At 28.4% G+C, this 25,468-nt stretch overlaps 1 protein-coding gene across 3 annotated transcripts in view; it reads left to right on the top strand.

Moving 5' to 3' along the window:
• LOC141524421 (uncharacterized) overlaps positions 1-25,468 on the top strand; it is a 104,222-nt gene that overhangs the window by 54,476 nt on the left and 24,278 nt on the right. For 2 of the 3 annotated variants that reach the window (XM_074238305.1, XM_074238311.1), the window contains 2 exons: positions 15,699-15,816; positions 20,763-20,876. In XM_074238305.1, coding sequence (XP_074094406.1) covers positions 20,807-20,876 — 70 coding nt within the window. In that variant the 5' untranslated portion in view covers positions 15,699-15,816; positions 20,763-20,806. Of the gene's footprint in view, positions 1-11,973; positions 12,099-15,698; positions 15,817-20,762; positions 20,877-25,468 lie in introns of all 3 variants that reach the window. The other variant, XM_074238297.1, reaches the window with a different exon arrangement.

Genomic DNA, 25,468 nt, shown 5'->3' with positions numbered 1-25,468 from the left:
CGTATATCGTTCATACGTTCATGGGATTACACATTCAATGTATGTACCTATATACATATATTTACCAGTACAGAGCTCAGTCATAAATCTCTTGGTCGCTCTGATCCGCCAGTCACGGTAGTGTCACGTCCATATCCTCAATCCTACTACAGCACATACAGTACACAATATCAAAGCACATCTATTCATATCCTTTATGCTATCTCCAGTCGAACTACCACTATCACAATAACACGCTTCCCTCCTTTTGTCTAGCTTGTAATTTATATTTTCACGTTCATACATTATTGCAACAATGATAACAATAGCGGCTAAAATAATAATAATAATAATAATAATAATAAATTAACTTAAAAAAATTTAACTTTAATGTAATTATTTACACAAGTATTAAAGTACTTAAGTACTTAGATAAATCAATGTGCTTCTGAAAACAGAATTAAAACAAAAAAAGTAAAATTAATTAGTGTGAAAAATTAAAATACATTAAATTTTATTTCTTGTTGCAGAACAAGATGATAAATATAACAGGTGTACAAATTAAATTAAACAACGTGCTCTTGTATACTTTATTCTTACGTCTGGTTGTAATAATTTACAGGCGTGAAGAAAAAAAAGCACGATGCGAAAAAAAAAAAAAACATATACAAATAAAGAATGAAAGTGTTAGGAAAAAGATATGCTAAAACGAATGAATGATCTGCAAGCTGGGTTGGTGACTATAAAATTTCCGGTTTTTGTTCTCTTCTAGTTTATTTTCTTCTCTCTTTTATTCACTTAATTTTTTTGTTCTGTTTACTTTAGTCTTATATTTTTTGTTACAAAATATATCTTTTACTCTTATTTTAATTTCTCGGTGCTCGCCTCGCAACCCTTTCTATTTGTTTTATTTTGGTTGTCCCATCGTCGGAAGAGTAACGGCAGCCAATTTGGTTTGTAGGGGTTGCAGACCGGGAAAATGCTGTCAGCCGAGTAGGTAGAGGTGAATGAATGAACGAATTTACCTCCCCAGAAATAGTGTGAGCAAAATTCTTGGACAAGAAAATTCACGCTTGTTGTATACATGCCGGATATAAACAAATTGTTGTATGGTGTTTCGCGTTAGTGTATAGAAAAACATGAACGTACCATGCTGAAAATCTATTCAATTCAACACTATTTCTTGTTTTCTATAGAATAAATTGATGTTTGTTGTAAAGAATAAAGAATCACTCTTGATGAAGTACACAATCTATTTTTCAATAAATTTATATTTTTCTCACGCATTTGTTCCATTTCATTAAAAATGAATTCATATTTTTTTTGTCCACTCATATTTTCGATTTTTTATTTAACAACAGCCACCGGACTTTAATACTTTAGGATGCATACCAATAAATTTTGTGAACAATTCTTTTTCCATTGATGTTAAAAAATTTGTTGCTTAGCCGGGTAAGAGTAAAATCGGTAGACTATATATGAACAAATAGCTTATTCTAATTTGTCCGAAATCGGTGGCTTTGCTGGGCTCATAACCTAAAGGATTAAGTCGGTAATTTGTAACTCTCATCCTAACAATCTGGTGTGACTTCTAAACTATGTTAAATGAAAAACTCAGTCCTAGAAAAAGTTTCACCAATAAATTAGGACAATTTATCAGCTTCCAACGACAACTAGGTTGCTTGTCCTCGAGAAATTAATTTCCGAGTTTACTTGTGGACAGATATCTATAAAAAAATTACAAGCAGTTGAATCTAGTACAAAATCTATCAATGATCTAACTAACAATTTAACTAGTTGTAAAAAATTTTATTAGAATTATGATTGTATAAAACTTTATCACAATTCACTGTAATTCAGCAACAATTGATCACTGACATTGATATTCTTCACCAATTGATAATTACATTGTATGATAAGATGTGTATTAAATATTTATTGGCTGTAAGCATAGTAAGTGTTGATAAATGGACAAAAGAAAAAGTAAATGCAGTTAACGCATTGAAATAGATTTTAGGGCCATTTCTAAAGCGATCAAAACGATTGACAGGTATTGAATCAGCATCAGCAAATGCATTGAATGCGAGAACTTGCATTGTACTGGTTTGACAATGCGTCGTATTCCAAAGGTCCGCGTATTATTAAACGTACTAGCTAGCTTGTACGAATAGCTGTGTAGGAAAAAGCCTTGTTTAATTCAGTATAGAACTACATCATCTATTTGCAAGTGAGTGCACTGTATTTTGATGGAGGATTGGTATACTACTACTGCAGTATTTACAATTTTATCAAATAATACCTTGTTCTAGTTTCAACGAGATTAATTCTGTCAATTGTTTTTATCGAAATATACATATATCCATTGGCGTCGAAGTTGTTATATAACTAGCTGCATGTTGTGTTCCTGTACTACAGCTAGTTAACTTGTTTTGTCAGCATAAAGAAATAAATAGAGTAAAAAAGATTTGAGTGTTCTTGGCGTGCTTTGCACAAAGGAAAACGATTAAAAAAAAAAAAGTAAAAAAAAACCTATTGACCTTTAGACCTTGCGGTCGAGGATAAGCAAACAAGAAGTTACCTTCCGTATTTTATAAAAGCCAATACCTCTACGGAGATTTCCATAGACTACAATTCTAAGTTAACTGAGAGAAGGACAGGAGAAAGTATTGCCAATGAGAAATAAGTGGAAAATCGTTCAACACAGGCCTGATTGAAATTTTTTTCTTTGTTTTTTAGATTCACAAAAACTTTTTCCAAAGTTATTCGAGAAATTGCGTTGCCACTTGAGGAGAAAATTATCAATTTACTTTCCTTTTTTATCACTTGTAGTTTATTTGAATTACTTCTCCAATTTATTTTTTTCAATTTTGTTTTATTATTTATTTATTTTTTTTCCTTTTATTATTGTACGTTTATTTATTTATTTGTAAGGATATCCCGAAAATATTCGATTTTGTAACAACTGCTTTCTTCAGCAAAAAATAGTTGTTATTTATATAAACTGAACCGTTTGAAAGTTTGACAAATTTACTTAAAAACTTTTAATTTAAATTGTTGCTGACTCATTGAAAGTCAAGTAAATATATTCATCTCAATTTACAAAAAAACATTCATAGAAAAATATAATTAAAAAAATTTCAAAAGATAAAAGACTATATAAATAGCAAATTTCTTCAATTTAATATCATCTTTACCACTGAAAATCAAAATTAATTTATGAAATAAACAATTTAGTAGACAGAGAATTTTATTTTTATCGAACTAAAAGTTTTCCCATAAAAGAAACTTTATTTAAACGAAGTTATAAAGAGTGGAGAATTTAAGTGCTTGTGTTTTACTTCAATAAATTTTAATCCCATGCATCGGAATAATTTTTCAAAGCGTATTAATATGGATTTTTTAACCACTTATAAATGATAGTACTTAAAATCTTAAAATTTTTTAATAACTTTAAATTATTTTCACAATTATAATATGCCCCTACATAATAATTAATTTTTATATTAAATATTTAACACGTTTGTGCGCTGATTTAGCACAAGTGTGTCGTATGACAAAAAATTTTATGTCTTTCGGTAAATTCACAACAACAAATCGATGTACCTAATTCACTCTGATGTCACAAAAAGATGACTCCCAGATTTATAGTCCTGATTACTATAAATCTCACTAACCTTTGCTATAACTTAAATTTTCAAAATTCAGCTCTTATACACTCCAGGAAATTAAACCCATAAAACATGGTAGTCATTTTGTGAAATTTCTCGAGATAGAAGAGACTTAAACAAAGACTGATCGTTTTGGGACTCGACAAGTTTAGGAACAAGCCATCGGTCAAATCTAATCACACAGACTAAAAAAGTATTTTTTTTAGGAGTATAATAATACTAATATTAATATTCGATTTGATTTGAACACTATTCGCACATCCCTCATTCTCAGCCTTCTTTATAATAGGCATTAGAGACAATAGACAAGAACTAAAAGATTACCCGGAAAGAAGTTATAACTGTTGTAAAACCTTACTAACTATTAGCGCTGTGGAACAAGAGTGCATTCTTCCGTTGTTGTAAAAATTGATGAAAGTTTAAATTGCTCCATTCCCACAGGGTTTCCCGTTTACTTTGTTGCGCAATAATTCGTGTTTATTTTTTCGCGTGAAGTTACTATTTCTAATTTCACTTTGTTCTGCCGTTTCTTTTGATAAAAATTTAATTCCTTCCTGTTTATAAAAAAAACCAATCATGAAAACTGAAAAGTGTAAAAGCCGTCGCGAATAAGAATAAAAAAAAATCGTATGACACCGTTTGGTATAAAGTAAAAAAGAATCGTCATAAATAATGACTATTTATACTTGTAAGACAGAATAGTGCAATTGGCACTACCGCGACAAAGTAAATAATGTAGAGTAAAAAAAAGGATAATAGTTCAGAGAATAAAAGAAAGTATAAAAATCTAGTGTGCTCTATTCTATTCTAGATAGCAGTTCGGCCCTTTTCTAATCCCTGTCGATACATCAGAATTACCAGTAGCATACTCAATAGGACTTGCGATAGTAACCTTGTGTTGGATTCGAATCCATTCGCTGAAAGCAACCTACCATTTTTTACAAACTTTTTCCTCTATTCCCATTGAGGCTCAAGCTTAACTCTCGAGCTTAATTCCATATACAACTCTCTAGTTTTGTTTCATTTTCTTTTATCTTCTCGTTCGTTACTGCTCTCATACTTGTTGTATATTTGATATCGTGAGTAATATAAATTGGCTAAGCTACATCACTACACACTATCTTTTTCTCTTTTTGTACACGGGGCATGTACTGCAATTTTTGATGATTCGTAAGCTCCTTACAAAGCCATTACATTACAAAGAAAATACTGGTTGAGGAGAGGACAATATTGCCGTAAAGACGTCATAGCTTTTCTATTCACATAAATTTATATATAACGTATACGAATTCAGTTTTTCTTTAGCTATTTTTTTCTATTATTTTTATCATTCTATTTTTCTACTTACGTAGTCTTTCTTATCCTTCGGAATACGCGATATCATTCCAAGCCAGTCGCTTTGTCTTCTTAACAAAACGAGTGAGAGGATGTAAAAGCTGCTCAAATGTGATTTCCTACGAATTTTATCCGATTTCACAATCGTGACTTTTCTGTGTAACCAAAAAAAAAAAAAAAAATTGTTTTTACTTCACAAAGCTTTTCAAGGGAGTTCAATTACCTCATTGTTCAAGTACTTTTACCGTTTTAAGGTCAATAAAAATTTTTTTAATTTAACGTTACCATTTTATGGTACGGAACCACTAGGCCAAGGAAGATAAATACTTAAAATATATATCTTTAATTAATTTAACTCATTCATTTTTTTTTTAAATCCATAAATCTTTACTTTTATTTCACTATTTATTCTTCTAATTTAATTATCTTTTAACCAAATATTATTATATAATCAAACTTATGAAATATTTATACCTGATATACTTTTAACGTAAAAAGTGACATTTTTTTTTTTTTTTATGGGTAAGCATACTAAATTTTAAAGTATAAAAGAAAAATCTAATTTTATTTAAAATAATAATGAGGAATTTTTATAGCATTGAAACTCGACTCTTTTATTACCAATGCCATTAAATTTAAGAGTTGTATTAAAAGTAACGATGAGTAATTTGTTTTAAATTTTATTCTCTCTTGTATATAACTTTGAACTTTATTATTAAACTGCAAGATTTTTTTTTATAACTAATTAAAATATTTTGTTATAAAAAAAGGAGAAAAAAAATAGTCTATCTATGTCAGTCAGTATTAGAATTTTTTTTAATTTTTCGTATTATAAAAATCAGTGATTTCCAGATTTTTTATTATCAACTTTACATTTCAGAAGACCAAAATTCGATAATTAACTTTAACGATTATCTATAGCACTTTTTAACCAATTATTTATACCTCTTATTTAGTTTCCAAGAAAAAATTATAATAAAACTCTAAAAAACTTTTCAAAATTTAAATCAAGAGTCACTTTACATAATTTTTTTTACTTATTTTCAATAAGACTTTGGATTATTAAAAAAATCATCAAAAATAAATGCTGATGCTTCTTTGTATAAACTGTAAACTGGTACATGTCATAAAAATTGATTTTCAGTGATATCTGACAAAGCAAATGTGGGAATATTGATTTTTGGTTTCTCAGTAATTCTAGTCCGACGACCGTGAGTAGGCTGACCTCTCTTATATGCTATCTTTAGCTGAATGGATAGCCAAGTAAGTCCCGGAGCTTTCTGTTTGCCTGGGAACCGGAAGAGATGAACTTTCTAGCAAATATGTTAAGTCAGAGTTTACTTTTATACTCATCTTTTATTTTCTTCTCTATTTCTTATTTTATCGTCCTTTATTTTCATTCTTTGTAATTCATCACTCTTTTCACGATCTTTCTTATGTACATACACTCTCAGGTCGTTTAATGAAAATGTCTTGGCTCCGAATTAAATCACTTTACATCAATATACCTCGAAATGTCAATTCAATTTAAATTATAGTTCTATTCAAACTCAATCCATTTTATTTAATTTATTGCCGCTTTTATATTAATAAAATACTTAACATTTATTTGAAAAAAAAAAAAATTTTGCAATTATTATACTACATAAATAATTTGTTGTTTTTAAAAATTTGTTTCATCACATTTTTCATTACATTATTGATAATTGATTCGATTATAACAATATAATTTTTTTAATTTAATTGAATAGTATCTAAACCATCTCGATTGTGATTAAAAATATCGATTAATTCATTAAGCCAAAGTTTTATTCATAATTTATAAATCTCGATAGTTCCATTGTTACGGCAGATTGTTAGTTTGAATTATTTTTTGTATATATCTTAAGAGTTATCGATTTCGTTACCTTTAAATTGATAAAAGACACTTGAATATTATAATGAAAGGAACAAAGACTAATAGAGAAAACACTCCTTTCTCAAATAATTGTGAAAATTTTTTTTACATTTATTTATTTCACTTTCAAAGCCAGTAACTTTTCTACTCTATTTGAATAAATCATCCCACGGTAAATATAATTTATTTAATGGCAATATGAACACATAAAAAGTTTCTGTGAAGGATAGTTGACAGTTAGACAGATACTTTTTGACTGATTGGTAAATAGTACACTTCCAACCCTAAGCCTCAAATTCTGCTGAGCGTTGTTACGTGAGTGTTGTACTGTGCAACACAATTTACCATGTAGTTAAAAAAAATTTTTTCTGTTATTATTACAGAACTGTTGTCTTTGTACACCACCAAGCTGGAATGAAATCAATAACCCAACAATAAATTCCATACTGTCGAACTCATCACACTAAAATCTCATTCATAAAGTACCGCCCTTAATATTCCACAAGCACGTCAACGGCAGAGCTTTTTGATAAGGGATGGAATATTCTTTACGACAAAATAAGGAAGTGTGAAAAAGATGATGATGAGAGTATTCGAAATCCTATATTTTTTGTTATCCTCCATAAGCCTCTCTAAAACAACTTTAACCTTATTCACCGCACTATACTATTTTATTCTTCCTTTACTTTATTTCACTGTTTCATTTGATGTATCTTCTCAATTTCTTCAGTGTACTCAGTCTGTCATATAAAACACGTCATACACTATACTATTCGTTTATATTTCCAAGGTAATGTCTATGTCATTTTATTATTGTTGTTATTCTTTTTTTTCTTTTTTCATTTTGTCCTTATTATCATTCTCCGTCAAAGTATGTGTTTTATATACGTATTCTAATATGACTTACATCAAAGCTTTAAAGAGTTGAGGATATGTTGAGATGAGTGGTGTTGGTTTACTATAGCGTTATGAGATGAGAATTCCACCAGGATCGTTATTGCATACTTGTCATAACATTTTTCTTTTCAAAGAGAACAAAAAATAATTTTTTTTTTTTTTTTTTTCGTAAACAATAATTCTCGTATCATAAAAGTATTGCATCTCGTAAAACGTAAAGCGATAAGCGGACTTTGCTATTGTTACAAAATTTTGAATCCACTTTGTTACATAGCATACCTACATTATAATGTAATATCTATAGATATATAGAGATATTATTGAGTAAAGTTTTAAACCACCGTTTTACTATGTATACCATCGTATATAGACAATTCGTTGAACATTCATTGTGACCTGATTTTAAGTTAGTATCGGTAATTTAATTGAAAAAAATATATATTTATATATGTCGGAAGAGCATTGGTAGAGTCCATAGGATTCGTTTGTTTGATTATTTATTAATTTACAATAATTAAAATAAAACACCGATTTAAATTTAAAATGCAATGTACGATAATTCGGATGAATAATACTACAACTAATTATTCAAATACAATTAATATACTAAGTAAAAGCACTGGGCAATAAAATCTAGGACGGATTCGAAGTCAGGAGGATATGCTCGATGTCGTTACTCGATCAATGCTCAACCAGAACTACTCATCTAAGCATCCTAAGTATATCTTCTTTCAAAGAATATTTTGGCAGTCCTCATTGTCGATTCCTCTAACTATATACATTTTACTCCTATCCTGTGACCTCGGCTATGTTTTGTGACCACTGTCACTCCCGATTCAAGCCCATCGCCATAACTATAAAAAACTTAATCGGCTTAAGTCATAAATAATAACTAAATAGCATATGCTTTATAATCCTGCGTACAAATATTAGGAAAATATTGGGAATTTTTCTGTCTCTGAGATAACTCAGCTCGATACTATCTCCAACATATATTTCAAACCAAAATGGTCGGACTATTAATTTTTTGAATGAAATTTCACTAATAGTGACATTTAAAAAATATCTTCATGTAATATGCTTTACTTTTTATTGAGTTAATGTTTTTATAAAAAGGAACTTCAAAATTCACGAGAAATAAAATAAAAATCAATAAACAATCATTATGTTTTGTTTCAATGTGATTTTTCTATCACTCATTGATTTATTGCATAAGTATTAGATGAAATTTAAGATTATGAAATTAATAAATCGATTATTTCTAAAGAAACTTTTTCTTTTAATTAAAAAAACAACGTCGCAGTTTAAATTTTTCAAAAAGTGCTCTATCAAAAAAAGCTTATAACTTTGTATGAAAAAATTTTTCGAGATTTTTGAACTTATACATAGAGGTTTTCTTTGCCTTTTTTATTGAAAAGACGAATTAAGAAAAAATTCATTGAGTATTTTTAAATTTATTCTTGTGAATTTTGAAAGAATTTTTCACTCTACACGATGAAAAAATGGTTGATGTTATCAAGTTTGTAAATTAAATGCCGTTATTAAATTTAGAGGTGAATGTAGAATGTGGAAATTATTATTTGTAATTTAGGTGTTGAGTAATCATTAGAATACATTTATGCGGTGGTTTGTAGAACATGTATGTACATAAGTATATGTATGTGAATAAATATATTCATTTTGCCTGCATGTAGTAGATAGGCTCACAATCAGTCTTATAATTACAAGTCTCCAAGTATAACTCTCGAGAGACGTTATTTTGGAATCCACGAAGCTTAAGTAATCACCACTTACGCCAATTCCGACTACACTTTGTGTTTAATTGTCATTTTAATAACATGACTTGATATACATTTATAGAATTGCTACTACTAAATTATTTATTCTAACCTTTTAACTATTTCCAATTTAATTATTTTACTATTATTTTTGTTGATATTAATTATTTAATATTTACTACAGCCATTTCGGTTCACAGCTTGTTATTTATTTTGCAGAGTTTATTTCCCAATTAATTAATTGAATGTTTTTATCATTATTTTATCAAATTAAATTAAAATACTGGAAAAGTGAATCAATATTTACAACACAAATATATCTACATTAATTATAAAGTTTTTTTATAATTATCGTTTATTTACCTTTCTCAGTAAATATTAAATTAAAAACATTTATCCTTCCATAACAAAAAAAAATATATTTTTACATTTTTGTAGTTAAATTTTCTGGTGAAAAATCCATTTTTTTTATACAAAGTTTTTTGTTAACATATCTTTTCGAGCTCGAATGTATACGGACAATTTATTTTTGAGTTCAGCAAGCTCAAAAATCTCCGGTAGAAAATTTTTTGAGCAATTTGTATTCAAATGTAGTGAAAGTTCCAGGAATAGTTTGCATGAGTCAACCTTTTTTTCAAATTTTTCTATACCTTTTGAATCCACCAATGATTGATCAATTATTCCTTTTTTTTTTTTTTTTTTTTTTTTTTAAATAAATATTTATAGATAATAAAAATACATAAAAAAAATTGGAAAATCGAAATAAAAGGAAATTTTTATTTAAAATAACTGAAATAATAATTTGAAAGCTCAATTTCGGCATTTTACTTTTGAAGTAAAAAAAGCATTGAACATAAATAAAAAATACATTGAAACCTTTTAGTTTATACAGGATAGTTTTCCATCCGAAAGCTATTTAGTATCGAGTTTTATAACTCATCGTAAAATTCAATGTGAAAATGGAAACTAAAAATCTATGGATATACCTATGTGAGCCGTCATAAAATTACAGAATAAAAAAAATCCATCAAATTTTTATCAAAAATAGCGTCTCCGGAAAAAATAAAGTAACAATTACGAATAATCAGGGAAATTGTAATACGCAAATACAAATGGTAAAATAACTTATTTTATTTTGATTTTCGCTTGTGTTGGTGCCAAGATATGAGCACAATTATTCAGCTTAGAATGGTATGGAAATGGCTACGAGCTGTGTCCCTGGGAAGAAAGATAGAGAACGAGAAGAGAGAGAAAATAAAGCAAGGTGGAAATATGTCCCCTAAAATAGATGATTCGTTGCGCTAACAAGAGCTAACCCGCGAATGATGAATTCCACCTATGTTGTCCATGTCCTCTGCAAGCCAGCACAGTTAGAGTGAGGTGGTTTGAGTAAAAGGATGGCTTTGGCTCTGCCGTTGCACAACTAGTTGAACTAGTAGTACAGCACTATATTCCTTCCATCGATTACTGTAGTTACTATCTATACCAGAGTACAGAGAACATGAGCGATAGCACTGGAAAATTTCCGTACAAGTTGACACGATGAATTTCTCTCTTGTCACCACGCTCTAGATCTGTAAAGCCACGCATGGTCAATTCGAATTTAGCTAACGAGATTACGTGATTAGATTGAGTCAGCAACTTCAACTAGCTCAAGTGTACTTGTTAATACTAATTCAATTACAGAATAAGTCTCAAGTTATTTTAATAAATAGACATTTTACCTAATTAATTATTTCATAAAAAATCTGAAGCAAAATATGAATTGTCAGTCGGAAAGTTGATAAGAAAAGTTTGAAAACTCTAAATATTTAATGAAAAATCTTATTAAAAAATTTCACTCCGCGACGTTTTAGGTTTTCCTTTTCAATTTTAAATTTTAATAATTATTTTATAATTTCTGACCCTAGCAATTGTCAATTATGTTAAATTACTTTATAATTTTTGATATAAATGTGTTTTTCTTTTAAACGGATAATTATTTTTTGCTATCAGATAAAATTTTATTACTAATAAAACTTAATTAGAAATTAATACTGAACTCTAATTAGTAGAAGATATATGTTCACAGAAGGCCAGTTAATTATTTAAGTTTTTTACTAATTGTATAATTAAACACCACAGGTTAATTTACCTAAATTGTGTCCACGTAAATTTAGTGCAAGTATAATACTTCGGGTGATAATAATTTTCCAAAGTACTAATTGAATAGTTTGAAAAGTTGTTTATAATTAATTATCACATACAAATGAAAATAATAGTTAATTAAATTGAAATTTAATCTATTAATTAATTTCATCGCAATGGAAGTAAATATATACTTCAATGAATGTATTTAGTTTATTAGAGGAGATGCTATGTAAATTATTTCGTAATTAAATTTATGTTTGGATAATTATTATACCAGTACTATTTGCAGAGAGGAAGTTTTCGCCAAAGTTTATTACCATTGGAATATTAAATTTAAGAGGTTACGTGCAGTCATGGGCATAGAGAGTAGACTATTTAGAGAGTTTTTTGTATGGACTGTATAATGTTCATTTTGTAAGTATGTAGTAAGAGAATTTTACACTTTAATCATGTAATTTTCATAAAAATTATCATTACTTTCTATAGTGATTTACAGCAACTTTTAGTAATTCATACTAAAATTAATGAAACCATAGAATGAAACCAAAAATTAAAAAAACATAGACTTTATTATGTTATTGCTATCTATGGCCAAATGTAAAAATCATATTATTCTTATACATAAAAGAATCATAACTACAACATGATTCAGATCAAGTCTATGGCATTTTTCTATAAATGAAAAAAAATTTAACTTCTTTTTCGTTTAAGCTAGTTTTTAACATTGATAAAAATTGCATAAATATATTTCTCAGCTCGATTTAACATCAATGATCACAATTTAGTGTTTTAATTTTTTAAAATGAAGCAAAGAAATAAATGATTAGAATTTTATTGATATCCGAAAAATTTAAGAAACTTTTCAAAAATTGAGTCAGAATTTCTAGATTTTTTTATATTAACAAAAACACTTAACATGGAATTTTGAGGGATTTTTTTAGGGTTATGCAAATCTCGTTCGAATCAAATCGAATTTAATATATAGTCGGATTCGATTCGATATTCAAATAGTTCAAATTGTATTGCTATGGGCGGAATGAAATTCTCTCTTTAGGCGCCTCATGCGTTAGAAAAATTTATCAGCAATGAGAAATCCCTATTTAAAGACCTACGGGCAATATTTCTTCGATCTAGTACCGCGATTTTTGCCAGTTTCACAATTATTATCTATTCACAATTATTATCTAAGCCCTTGGAAGTTGTTCGAATGATTCGAATAGTTCCGAGTCAAAAAAAATGAATTTAGATGAGCTTAAATCAATATTTTTAGTATAGCAGTTAAGTTCATTTCTTCAACTCGAGGTTCATTAAATTATTCGAATAGTTCGTACTATTTATTTATTTATTTATGTATCAATTTAAAACCCAACAACAACATTGCTTAAAACAATAATATAACACATAATATTTACATAGCAGAATATGAAACATACACAATAAAAAATTTTCCGTCATTGCGTGAAAAAAATTTCGTGTACAACTTGTATATAGTGTAGTGTAGGCATTTACTCAAGAAGTACACAAAAAATTTTGTCATTCTTGTCTCACTTGTTTTATGTACAAAATGATTGAAAATTTTTTACTGCGTATGTAGGCATACAAAACTTTAATGATATTAACTGGGTTATATTGATTTACATAATACTAGAATAGAATAATTGTAAGATGTATTAGCTGTGATTGTCACGCAGTGATCCAAGGAAATCGCAAGTAATTCGAAAAGTTCGAACGATATGAAGGATTTGAATCCTTCGAGATATTCGAATTTCAAATTCAGCTATTATAGTTCAAACTTTCGAATATTCGCACACTCCTAGTTTTGATGATAGTAATCTAAGCTGTATTTGTTAGTATTTGTTTGATATATGTAAATGTAACAAAACAAATAATAACGATGTTAAGTAATGAATTAAATTTTAAGATAATTAACGCGGACGATAATTAAAGGATTACGAAGCGCAAGTACTGATTTATAGTGTCAAAAGGGTTAACGAATTATTACCATTGAAGATGCAGCAGTAATAGTAGCGGATTTCCGGCACCTTTTTGTGTTTGAAATCCGCAGCACGTTCATCGGACCAACACGAATCGGCCATGCGTGCAAAAGTGCCCGTATGTGCTGTCTCTATTTCTCAGTTACACTTTGTACACTTGATGCTGCACGTATATATTTACTGTACGTGTGACACTACACGTTGGTGCGTTCCAACTAACGGCATGTGCACTGCACATGTGTCAAATGCATAATGCATCGACGTGCAAATATGCAGTCGACTTATTTGAAAATGGCAAGATTTTGTGGGTTGTGTGTGCATTCTATGGAGCGTGAAGTGGTAAATACTGAAATGCAGTTTTCGAGCTTGAAATGTTCATTTTTTAACAAATAGTTAAACGTTAATGCAAAGATATTAGAATAAATTATCATTTAAATTCCATTTTGTAATAAATACGCTCAAGTACTTTTAGCAAAGGGACTCGTATTCATTAATTATAATTATATTAAATAATTGAATTTTGTTTTGTATGCTTAATTAATGCAACACTTGTCTATCAGTTATAATTAAATCGAATAGAATATATACAGCTTGTTTCATATCAAACAGTTGTATATAAATTTAATTAAGAGAAAATGTAACGATCATAATGGACCTCCATTTTCATTTCATTGCAAAATAACAATAGTGAAAATTTTATTAATAAATTACAGAATAGTGTCATAATACGAACTCTGCTTGTAAATTATTAAACCAAATAAAAATACAAGAATATCTGTCGAATTTTTTTTCCAAATTAATTGTAGCTAAATCTCAAACTAATTTTAATTTAAACATGGATAATAGTTTAAAATATAAAACATAAAATTCGAGTATAGGCGAAATCGGTCAATTAGTTGAAAAGGGTTATATGCACTTTTTATCTTGTTTTCATCAAAACTTTATTCCACAAATAACTTTCGTGCATGAAGTGATAGCTCAATTATATTAATTGCATCTTAAAGCGGAGCTATTAACACCAATTACAGGTACTTAACTTGTTTCTACGATTACTTTTTTACCACTTTTTTAGTTTTACTCCAACGAAATTCACTATGCAGCTCCATTTTATAATTAGCAATTACTCTTGGACGAAAAGTCATTACTCATTCTACAATAAAACCCTTATTATTACTTCTAGAAGAGTTTCAATTTACAACTAAACAATATGAACAATAAATTCTGCAAAAAATATATGACCGATCAAATATTAATCGTTTAGAAAATCTCTCAGTTATTTTGACAAAACGCTTTTTTGACACTATCTCTTAATGAATCTACCGATTTCCATCTAGTTTACGGTATTGGACGCCAATTTTTGATAGGAATTAGAACCAGTTGGTTTTTAAAATTAATCGGTATTTTAATCTAACTTATTTCAAAAACAAGTTATATAAAAAAAATTTCATGGTTGATTTTATTTGAAATAAATGATTCCACCTCAAACTTTTAAGGAATTTAATTTCGATTGCCGAAACAATACACATATAAAACGGACATAATGAAAACATTAATTCTTGGTAATTGGAATATATTAAATTCACAAATTGTAGAATCAGAAATTCTAGTCAAAATGAATTATTATTCACAAAGCGTCGTATTATCGTTAATAGAAGTTTTCCTCCATATTTACAAAAAATAATAGTTTATTCAAATTCTAATGGATGTCAAAGTTTTTCGCATTTCCACATCGATAGATGCACTAACCGTGAAATTAAAGCAACGCCGGCTGTTATGCAGAGTAGCAAAGAAAACTTTAGCAGGTGAATCCTGCGTGAAGTTGCTGCAATAATGTATTTTAATGTAATAAAAGTAACCTTTCATGTGAATTTCTGAATTCGAATATAAAGTATTTCCTACAGATTTAAAAATAAAAGTGTTGAAGAATGCTTAAACGAATCAAACGAGAGAAATTTTTGTCTGTGAAGGTGTGAGGCTTATGGTATACTTTAAAAAGTAACGAGTGTATTTTTTGTTACAGAAAAAAAGAGGTTAAAGTAATATACAATGTGAAAAGGAATTTGTCCGGCAAGAGCAGGGCCCGGAAACACGAGAAGATTAGACGAAAATCACGAACGCGTGGCAAGACGTGAAGCGGGGTAAGTGTTTCAGTAGAAGAGATCAATGTTCGAGTAGTCCCAAGTGTTAGAATCGCATTACGAATCAACTGGACTTGTTAGTGTATTGAGCGAACCATAAGATTGGATTGGGATCGAGTGCAATTCCAACTTGTCCTAAAGTCTCTCTATCTATATGTTACACCTATAATCCCGAGACAACGATACTCCCACGAGAAAAAAGTAATCACACTATAATGCCATCGAAAATAACCGATTTCATTAATTGAACCGTTATCACAAATTTTTTTCAGATTTATCTCTATATTTTTTTATTATCGTTCCTTGTCACCTTAATTAAAATGAAATAAATGATTAATAAAACTCGAGATTTAACCGAAAAAATAATTCAATTTAACTTCCATTACTGTTTTGGCAGAACTAAATCCAGCTTAATTAAATAAATGAAAAAACTTTCGACACGCATTCCAGACGTGAGATAAAAAAAAAAAGGGGAAAAGTACAAACAAAAAAAACATCTTCATTTATAAGCTATTTACTTTTTCGCTGAAGAAGTTACTTTTTTAGTCGAAAGATAATGTGATTGCCAATAAGCGGAGAATTACTAGCGAAAATAAATTCTTGTTATTGAGCGGTGACTAGCCAAAAGTTCGGAAAGATAAAACTTCAATCAATGTATGTTTTATCAGAATGACGAAACATTAATGATTTTTTGCCAATGCTAATTCAAATTTTAAAAATTGTAATGTTAAAACTGAAGGTATGATTAAAAATCGGCATAAAAATATTAAATGTAAATGATAGTTACTTTAATTACTGCGTTACTATCTCACTAATGTTAGTATTAGTCAAACAGAAAATCAGTAAGTGAAGTTACTGCTTTATGCTGAAGCACAGTAGAATATTCAAATATTATTTTATACTTAGTGGGTTTTTAGCGCCAATGCAGTCTATCTAGTCGTATATTGATCAAATACTGTGAATGAAGAAATTTCATCTTCACTATCAGTAAGCTGAAAACTATAAGTATCTGTTCGAGTGTTATAAATGATCATCACAACTTTGAAACTTTATTTAAAACAAAGAATAACTTTGAAAAAATATGGGGGTTAATACTGAGGCTGGGAATTTAACCCTGATGCTTATAATTAAGCGTCAGATGATTTTAATATTTTCTTAAAAAATCCTTCTTCGATAAATGAAAGATGTCTTTAAAAAATTACTTTTTAAAAATTTAAAGCTTTAAAAAAAACACGCATTGATTACAAAAACTAAAATCATTGAATCAATAAAATTTTCGACTTTGATTAAATTTTTTCCTTTTTTTTTTTTTACATACTCCATTATGCCCCGCCTTTCCGATGCCGTGTCTTAGGAATTTCTAAAGAAGATAATGCGACTTTAGTTGTTTGAAAAGATCGCTACAGAAAAAGAACAACAAAATTACAAAAAACCAATAAAAAAAACACTTGTAAAACTAAAGAGGTTCGAGTTTTTAGAAGTTTTCCTTGCATCGATCGTTCAGAGTAAATGTCTAGTGAACTTTCTGACAAAAATTTTGTCCTTTACGTTGATTTATATTACGACTATTCCTAAAATATATATCTTACCATAACTTCTTGACGATAAATTTAATTAAAAAAGTAATAAATAGAATGCGATAATGAAACTTGAAATAATTACGACAAATAATTTATAAAGCCGTAAATATAAACTTTATTTGGGTAAAAAAATAATCTATTTAATTAAGAGAATGAGGAAAGTTTTGTCTCCAGCGTATTTACATGGTAAAATTGAGTTCTTTTAAGTTAAATTTAGTATCATTAAAAGAAAGGTCTTGGCCTGAATTTGTGCCTTTTCAATGTTTCATATGTTTTTAAGAATTAGTTAATTTATTATGATAAGTTGTCGGGGTAATTTTAAATAGATTTGAATTTCGCGATAACATCATTGGTTTATTTTTTTTGATACATGTTAATGTACAAGGTTGAAGCTTGAAAGCGGATTTTAATAAAATCTACAAGCTGTAATTTTTACGGACTCGAAATATGGTAGAAATCGACAACAACAACAATAATAAACCTAAAAATTAAAAAAAAAAATTCATACTTGAAATCTGTTTTTTTTTTAATTTTTTTTTAAATATTGTAAACGAAAATTTTTCTATATACCACGCATTCGTAATCGGAGAATTTAAATTTGAAATTTTGAAATAGAAATAAAAAATAAAATAAAAATAAACATTGCCGATTTTAGCCCTGGGAAAGTTTTTCTCTGAAAAAGTGTATACAAAATAAAAATAAATCAGAATAAATTGGATTTTTTTCACGCAAAGTGGATTCAGCATTTTAAGTAATATTACAGAACAAATAAATCTTGAGTATGAAGATGTTGTAAAAAAAGTAATAAAAATAATGGGACACCAGTAACATCAAGAAACTCGATAGTTTAAGATTATTTTATTTTGTTTTATTTTTTGACAGTGATATTACCAATGAATGTAAAGAAACTCAAGGTAGCTGCGTGTAAATGCTTCTAAGAGCTTTTTGAGTGTCGTTTTCAGTCGTACAGTTTCTTTCTGGTTGGTTTAAAATGCTGCATTTTAAGGTAAACCATCCAGTCACGGAAATTGCTTGGAGTTTGTCCGATTTTGTGTTTGAATTAACTCAACCGAGAAACGGAAAACAAGTAAAGTCATAGTGTTGAGTATCTATGTAGATATTTATATCTATATGTGTCAACGGGGTACATACCGCCAACGACTCCCACACTTTCAAGAAATTTATTCGCCCTCTGTCCTTTTATCTACCTACATATATTTCATTATTTCTCAACGCAATGCCGCGTAACATTGTACTGTGTATATACACCAAGAATTTAATTAAAATCCACTCAACCATGAGTGCCAAGAATTGGTCGACGTGTCTGTTGTAAAATATTCTTCAATAGAGGCACTTTTTTATGTCATTACATTCCAGCGCATTATCGGCGCAATTTATTAATTAATTCGAGAATTTTATTCGCTATCAAAAGGAAAAGAACGCAAAAGAGTTTTCCGTTTAATCGATAATAAATATCTTCAAATATTTTTTAATGTTTGACATTTTGGTTACTTTAAATTGCACCAAGTATAATTAAATTATCAATTTTTTATGCTTGTATCCTATTGTAGTTCACTATTGAGTTTTAAGCAGAGAAAAACATTCGAATTAAATCCTTTTTATTTTTTACTTCATTCTTTTTTATAAAGGATGAAATCATTTCTATGTTTAACTAATTTTGCCCAGGTACTTGGTTCAACTCTTTGCCGTAAAACTTTTGAATGTTTATTTGAAGGTAATGACCCATATACTGATCTAAAAAAAAAGAAAATAATTGATTGAACTCAATAAAAATGTTGACTTTCGGAACTTAAAATTTAATCATGAATTCTCAAATAATGAGGTTTATTTCTGAGTTAGTCTGAAAAAAGTAGTTGAAATAATTCTTGAATTCGTTGAATAAAATTTTAACTTATTGCTGTGAAGATTAAGATTTTTACCGCTTCAGAAACTTTTTGGTTTTTGGATGATATTTGAGGTTAAATTTTTGACATATGTTGAAGTTTTAAAATCTAAAGAATCTTCTCTGATGAAACTTTAATCGTCTTAGATATTTAAGCTGATTAGCCGCCGGTATTGAAGTTGTTTAAAAATTAAAAAAGTTTTTTTCTAATTTCGCTACTTAAATTTAAAACTGTTTTAGTTATATGGTCGATAATAATAATCGTAAAAGATTTAAATCTTGCATAGATTTTTGATAATAGAAAAAAATTTATCGCAGTCAATACAAAGAGCACGAAATATCGCAAATCAAAAAAAAATTTCTTTTAAAAAGAAGAACAAAATTAAAATGTATTTGAAATTACTAAAAAGAAAATAAATTAAATTTGGATTAAAATTTTTTTAATACAGAAATTTTAAAATTTGTACTTGTAACTTACAATGAAATCGTGAACAAAGGATTCAATATATTTCATTGAACGCAATGACTTAAAAAAAATAAATTAAAAATAAACAAAAAAGTGATATGTAACTAATCCTTCTGATTTTCACGGATAACTAGTCAAAACCGACCTCAATAAAAAACTGAACTTCAATTATTATTTAAAGCTATTATATTGTATAATAAAACTCACAACCAGCTACAAAATAATTGGTGACCAAAATGATTTAACCGGAAATTTTAACCGTTAAATAAAGTAATAAATATAAATATTAGTTTTATTTTTCCTGATACGAAGTATAAACTATAAGGTTGTTAAATCGATTTATCAGTCCGCTTAAAAGTAAACTAGCCAAGTTTTAAATAAAAATACGAAGGCAATTTATAAGTTAACTTTTAACCGTATCATAGATGACAACGAGCGAACAGCAAAAAAAAATGAATCCAAGTACAACCGTCCCAGAATAAAATAAGCTCGTAGAAATAATAAAACATTACTATGACAAATATTTCTCACCTCTTACAGAAAGTCGATGATTTTTCACACAAGTACCGGTGCTTCTGCAAGTACGACAATAAAGCGAAAATAATTTATTGGATGGGCGTGAAAAGTTTACAAGACTTCCTTCTGCTTATTCTTCCTCTCGTCTTTTTTCTTTTCTTTCTGTTATCCTCATCCACCCTACCATGCACGATTTTAAAGTCTGAGGAAGTAGGTCGCCACGGATTCTACCTATAGTAACTCGAAACTATCTTTCTCCTTTGCGTTAAAGCAAATAACGCATGACCGGTGTAAACTTTAACCTGTATACTTCTTGTAAAAATATGATATAACTCATATTTTATTACATCCATTAAGTTAATTCTTATTCTTCATTATTATTGTCCTTATTTTTGGTAATACAAGTATAAATAACTATGTTATATTTTTCTGTTTACATGGTCGCATCTGTCATCCGTTGATCTTGACTGGATACTTGCAGCTCTTAGCCTGCTTTGTGTAAGGACATTCCCCGACAGCAACACTATGTTGGAGGCACCTCCAGGCAGTCGGGAAGACCTTGTTGAGGCAGCAAGAACACCTTGCACACCCACAGGTAATTATTATTCATTCTTGTCACTTGTATTAGCTCCATAATTAGGAGAATAAAAAAAAATTTTGACGTATTTATATGAAAAAATTATTTTTTTTCATTTTAATTTATTACCATTGAAATAATTTTTATTTTAAATCGGGCCTTTCCACATTTTTCAGTGCTCGTCAATTTTTTAATAATGATTTCAAAATAAATAACAATTCAAAATTTTGAAAAAAGATGTTTTTCAAGCTTAAAAATATATGTCATGTATTTTTGAGCTTAAATAGTAAAATCTTCGAGTAGAAAATTTTTTAAGCGTTTTGGTCAATACTTATTACTATATACTTAAATCTTTAAGCACATATAAAATATCTTTTATCATATAAACATCTTTTTATCTTATGAACATCCGTTTCTCGAAACAATATTTGATACTACGGATTAGTTTTGAATTCTAGCGTCTGAATAATGAAGTATATTCCAACAGTTTGTTTTCGCTTAAAACATAAAACTTTGGTATTTTATTAAGCTTAGAATATTTTAAACTAATCAATTGCTTAGATATGATTATAATATTGTATGATATTAAATCACCAGCAACAATTTAAATCCATTGAAACTCTAAAGTTTCCCAATAATTTTACGCCACATAAAACCTTTCCTTTACCACGTTACCGCTCAACGAGTTACTTCAAAATTAGTGGATAGTAGTTACGCGGTTCCAAAACTTCCTTTCTCCTACTTATGTCTACTGTTCAGTGGTTGGTTGTTATTTTTGATCGTCTTATTTTCGGTAATTAAATTTAAATCAAACGATTTGAACAATGAGGTAATTATCGAGTATAAGAAAATAAATACGTACTCTTAATTTAGATAAGTTTCAAAGAATTCGAATGGTTACGCTGTCGAATTAATAGTAAACATTAAAAACTTAAATTTACAAATAAAGGAATCTCCGAATGAAATATTCATGAAATTTTTTTTATTTTAACGATTTTCTGTCAGGTGATTGCTACACGAGTTATTACTTGAAAATTTATAATTTAAACTTTCTAAGTAAGTAACGAACACAAACTTTGCGATTGTTTTGGTTTTATTTGCAATCAAAAACAATTTTATGAAAAAAAAAAATTGCTTTTACACAAAGGCAATATGTTGATGAAATGTCAAAAATCTAGAAACTATTCAACTAAAAGTTTCCAAGAATTTTTTATAGTCTTAATGCTTTGAGATTCTTATAATCATATAATTAAAGATGAGAGGATGTAGAATCTCAATATAAATAATAAAGTTTCTTAATGTTTATATTAAGATCCTACATCCTCTCGTCTTTAATTATATTTTTTAAAGTATTTATAGCTCAATATTTTGAAAAAATAATTACATTTAAAGAACTAAAGCTATTTTCGAACCATCTAGACGAAGTGAATCGAAAAATAACACAATTTTCAGAAAGTTTCGTCATAAAAATAAATTTAATCGTTAAACTTCCATGACATTAGTTAAAAAGAGTAAAAATAGGAGAGATCTTGCTGAAAGAGTAACCCGTCATCTCGATATGTATTTCTGAAAATTCTATCAAATTTATTTATTAAAATACTAAAATAACAAAATAATATAATCAAATTTATACCGGGTATATTTATATATTTGAAAGTTTTTAGATGATTTAATTCCGTTGTAAATATTTGCATGCCAATTCAAACTTCTATCAGTTTTGAATCGAATATAAGTTAAATTTATCACTTAAATATTAACAGTTCAGAATATATGGTTGACCTGAATGATTACATAAGCATAGCGTACTTTTGGAGTTTAGTAGATCCCTTAGGAAAAATTAGTACTCCCAGTTTAAAAGTATTTTCTTATCCTTATCATTGTGACATTTTTGATTTCTTAAACGTGGAAATCCACATGAGAATTAAGTTGGATATAGAATTCTTTAACGGTTTTTACCCTCTTCATCAGAGTGGCGGTTATTCAAGCACAAGGGGTGGTTTGAGTAAAAGCCTAGGGAGGGAGGAGAAAGAGGAAAATACAGAGCAGTATACAAGAGTGCGAATGATAGAGAGACGAATCATTTAGTGACAAGTGGAATGGGAATCGATCGAGCTGAATTTCGCTGATGTCACTGCGGGACCGACTAGACTCATCTGCTCTCGCTTTTATTACCCAACCTCTCTTACGATCTAGTGTATCCTTCTTTCTCCTTCTCTCTGTCTTTATCACTCTAATATAACATACTCATTCATTGAAGATGAAGAGGGTTTGAAAGAGGTAGTTTTATCACGAGAATGTTTTGAGAGGCTACGATTTATCCGAGTATGTCAACCTGATGTTTCTCTCAGCCCACTCATTTTAATCCTCCTATTCTCATACATAAGACTGTTTATAATAGATTTCCATACTCGAGGCATCAAGCTAAACCAGTTCATTTATCCTTTATTATAGTTTATATTAACCGACTTTATTATAAAAGTTCTTAATTAAGCTCACTTATGATTTATAATTCAGATTCTTGTTATGATATTTTCATTAAAATCTTTAAGTTAAAGCGGTAATGAAATTTTAGTCTGGATTAAAAATTATAGTTCAAGTTCGAAATAAATTGTAGCTTTCAACTAATTTATATTATCTGTTCATTAAAATGATTTACGCTTGCAGAGAAATCAAAAAAAGTTTTATCTTTATAATTACATTAAATTTATTTAATTAACGAATGTAACCGTTTTTTATTTTAAATTTATTTGCTACTATCAGTCCGCCCCGGTTGTGCATGGGTATTTGACAAAAATTTCAAAATTAATTATGTTATATAGCCTATGTCACACGAGGATAGTGTAGCTTCTCAACAGTGAAAGAATTTTTTAAATCGATTCAGTAGTTTCGGAGCCTATTCAATGCAAACAAACAAACAATCAAATATTTCCTCTCTATAACATTGATATAGATTTCGTCATTTATTTTTAACTATATTTTTTCGTATAGTAACGCGTACGAAAAATTAAATAAATAATTGTTCATTGATATCGTAGAGTAGATTAAAAAAAATTTATTTGCTGTCATCAACCCCAAGCATCTTTTAAATCATTATAAAAAATCAGTTTTATGATAAACCTTGGATTAATTTTTTATTCAAAATAAATATATTTTTTCCTTCTGATTTTTGCTACTGACGAACTATACCACGGACGGTAAAGTTCTCGGAATATTTTTGTGGAAAATTAAACGCTCTAAAAAACAGATCTAGAATCATATTTTGATGTGAACTCGGTCAAAAGTTTTTCAAAGTTAAAGTATAATTCACCGTCAGTGTAGCCGTTTTTTCTCCGAAAAAAAGCTCCTAGATTATTTAATTCAAATCGACTTTTTGATCGGTAACCTAATAACAGTAACTTTTTATCATCAGATGTATTTTTCGACATTTATTTTAGCCATGTCGAATAAATTTCTCAACTTCTGATAAAAAGCTGCAGTCTTACTTTTGTGCTATAGACCATTTCCGTTGAAAGCTTTTTTGTAATTTTTTTTTTTCGTCTAGCAATTTTTCAAATTTTTTTAACAGTTAATAATAAATGATATATCTAATCATAGAATAATTAAATTTCAAAAATTATAGTTTACGGTTATAGTTATAGTTACTGTCATTAAAATAATGATCAAATGAGATAAAAATTTATCAGAAGAGGAACAGTTGATGCGATTTTTTAAACAAGAAAAACATGATTTTTTTCTCGTTTGTATGCATCCATGGATGATAATAAAAAGATTATGCTGCACTGAAAAAAAAGTTTTCTTTCTCCCAGAATACAAATTATTATTGAGCCAGTATTCATACAGTAAGACAAGCAACATTTCAAAATTAATGATGGTGTCATCAATTTCTTCATTTTCAGAACGACTACAAGAGTAAAATTTTTGAGGAAATTTTTCCCAAAAAAAATACCAGTTTATTTGCTGGAGAAAAAATCCTTTTTTTTCAGTGTGACAAAACGAACTGGTATATTAATGGAAAAAAATGGAAAAAGAGAGATAAATAAAACTATTCCGTTCCCGTGTGTAGCATTTAAACTGAATTTTACAAATCCAATTGTATGTCACACAACTAAATCAATATGACAGAGTCGAAAAATTCAATTAGAGCTCAGTGTTTTATTTGATAGTTTAAAATAAAAGAATAAAAATTTTCGAATGACTTATATTTGTCTAACGATCGTGAAATAATTTACCAAGCAAATATTACAGGTGCTCTTGAAACCAATGTGTGCATTCGATGCGTATGATTACTTACGAATCAGCTTCAATTAATGAAATCATATCGAAAATGTGCAATTAACTGAGAAAATAATTTAAATTAAAATTGAACAAAAAGATTTCGTGAAAAATGAAAAAAAAAAAAAAAAACAATACTATTAACGTTTGAATTCAAAGCAAAATTAAATGAAACTCAGTGATAATTATTGGAACGTTTAATTATATATTCTGATGTAACGAAATGTGAACGGATAATTGACGTAAAAATGGGTAATTAGTATTCCATTTATGAAAAAGGTGAAAATATTTTTTTTTCTTAATTATCGTTGAATTTAATGAAGTTATTAAGTGAAATG

This window comes from Cotesia typhae, unplaced genomic scaffold, assembly GCF_013202065.1.
Source record: "Cotesia typhae breed Kobodo isofemale line unplaced genomic scaffold, CoteBio_Ctyphae contig_11, whole genome shotgun sequence".
In the NCBI taxonomy this organism is placed as follows: Eukaryota; Metazoa; Arthropoda; class Insecta; order Hymenoptera; family Braconidae; genus Cotesia; species Cotesia typhae.
Note: the sequence above shows the minus strand (reverse complement) of the source record. Positions and strands in the feature narration are given on the sequence as shown.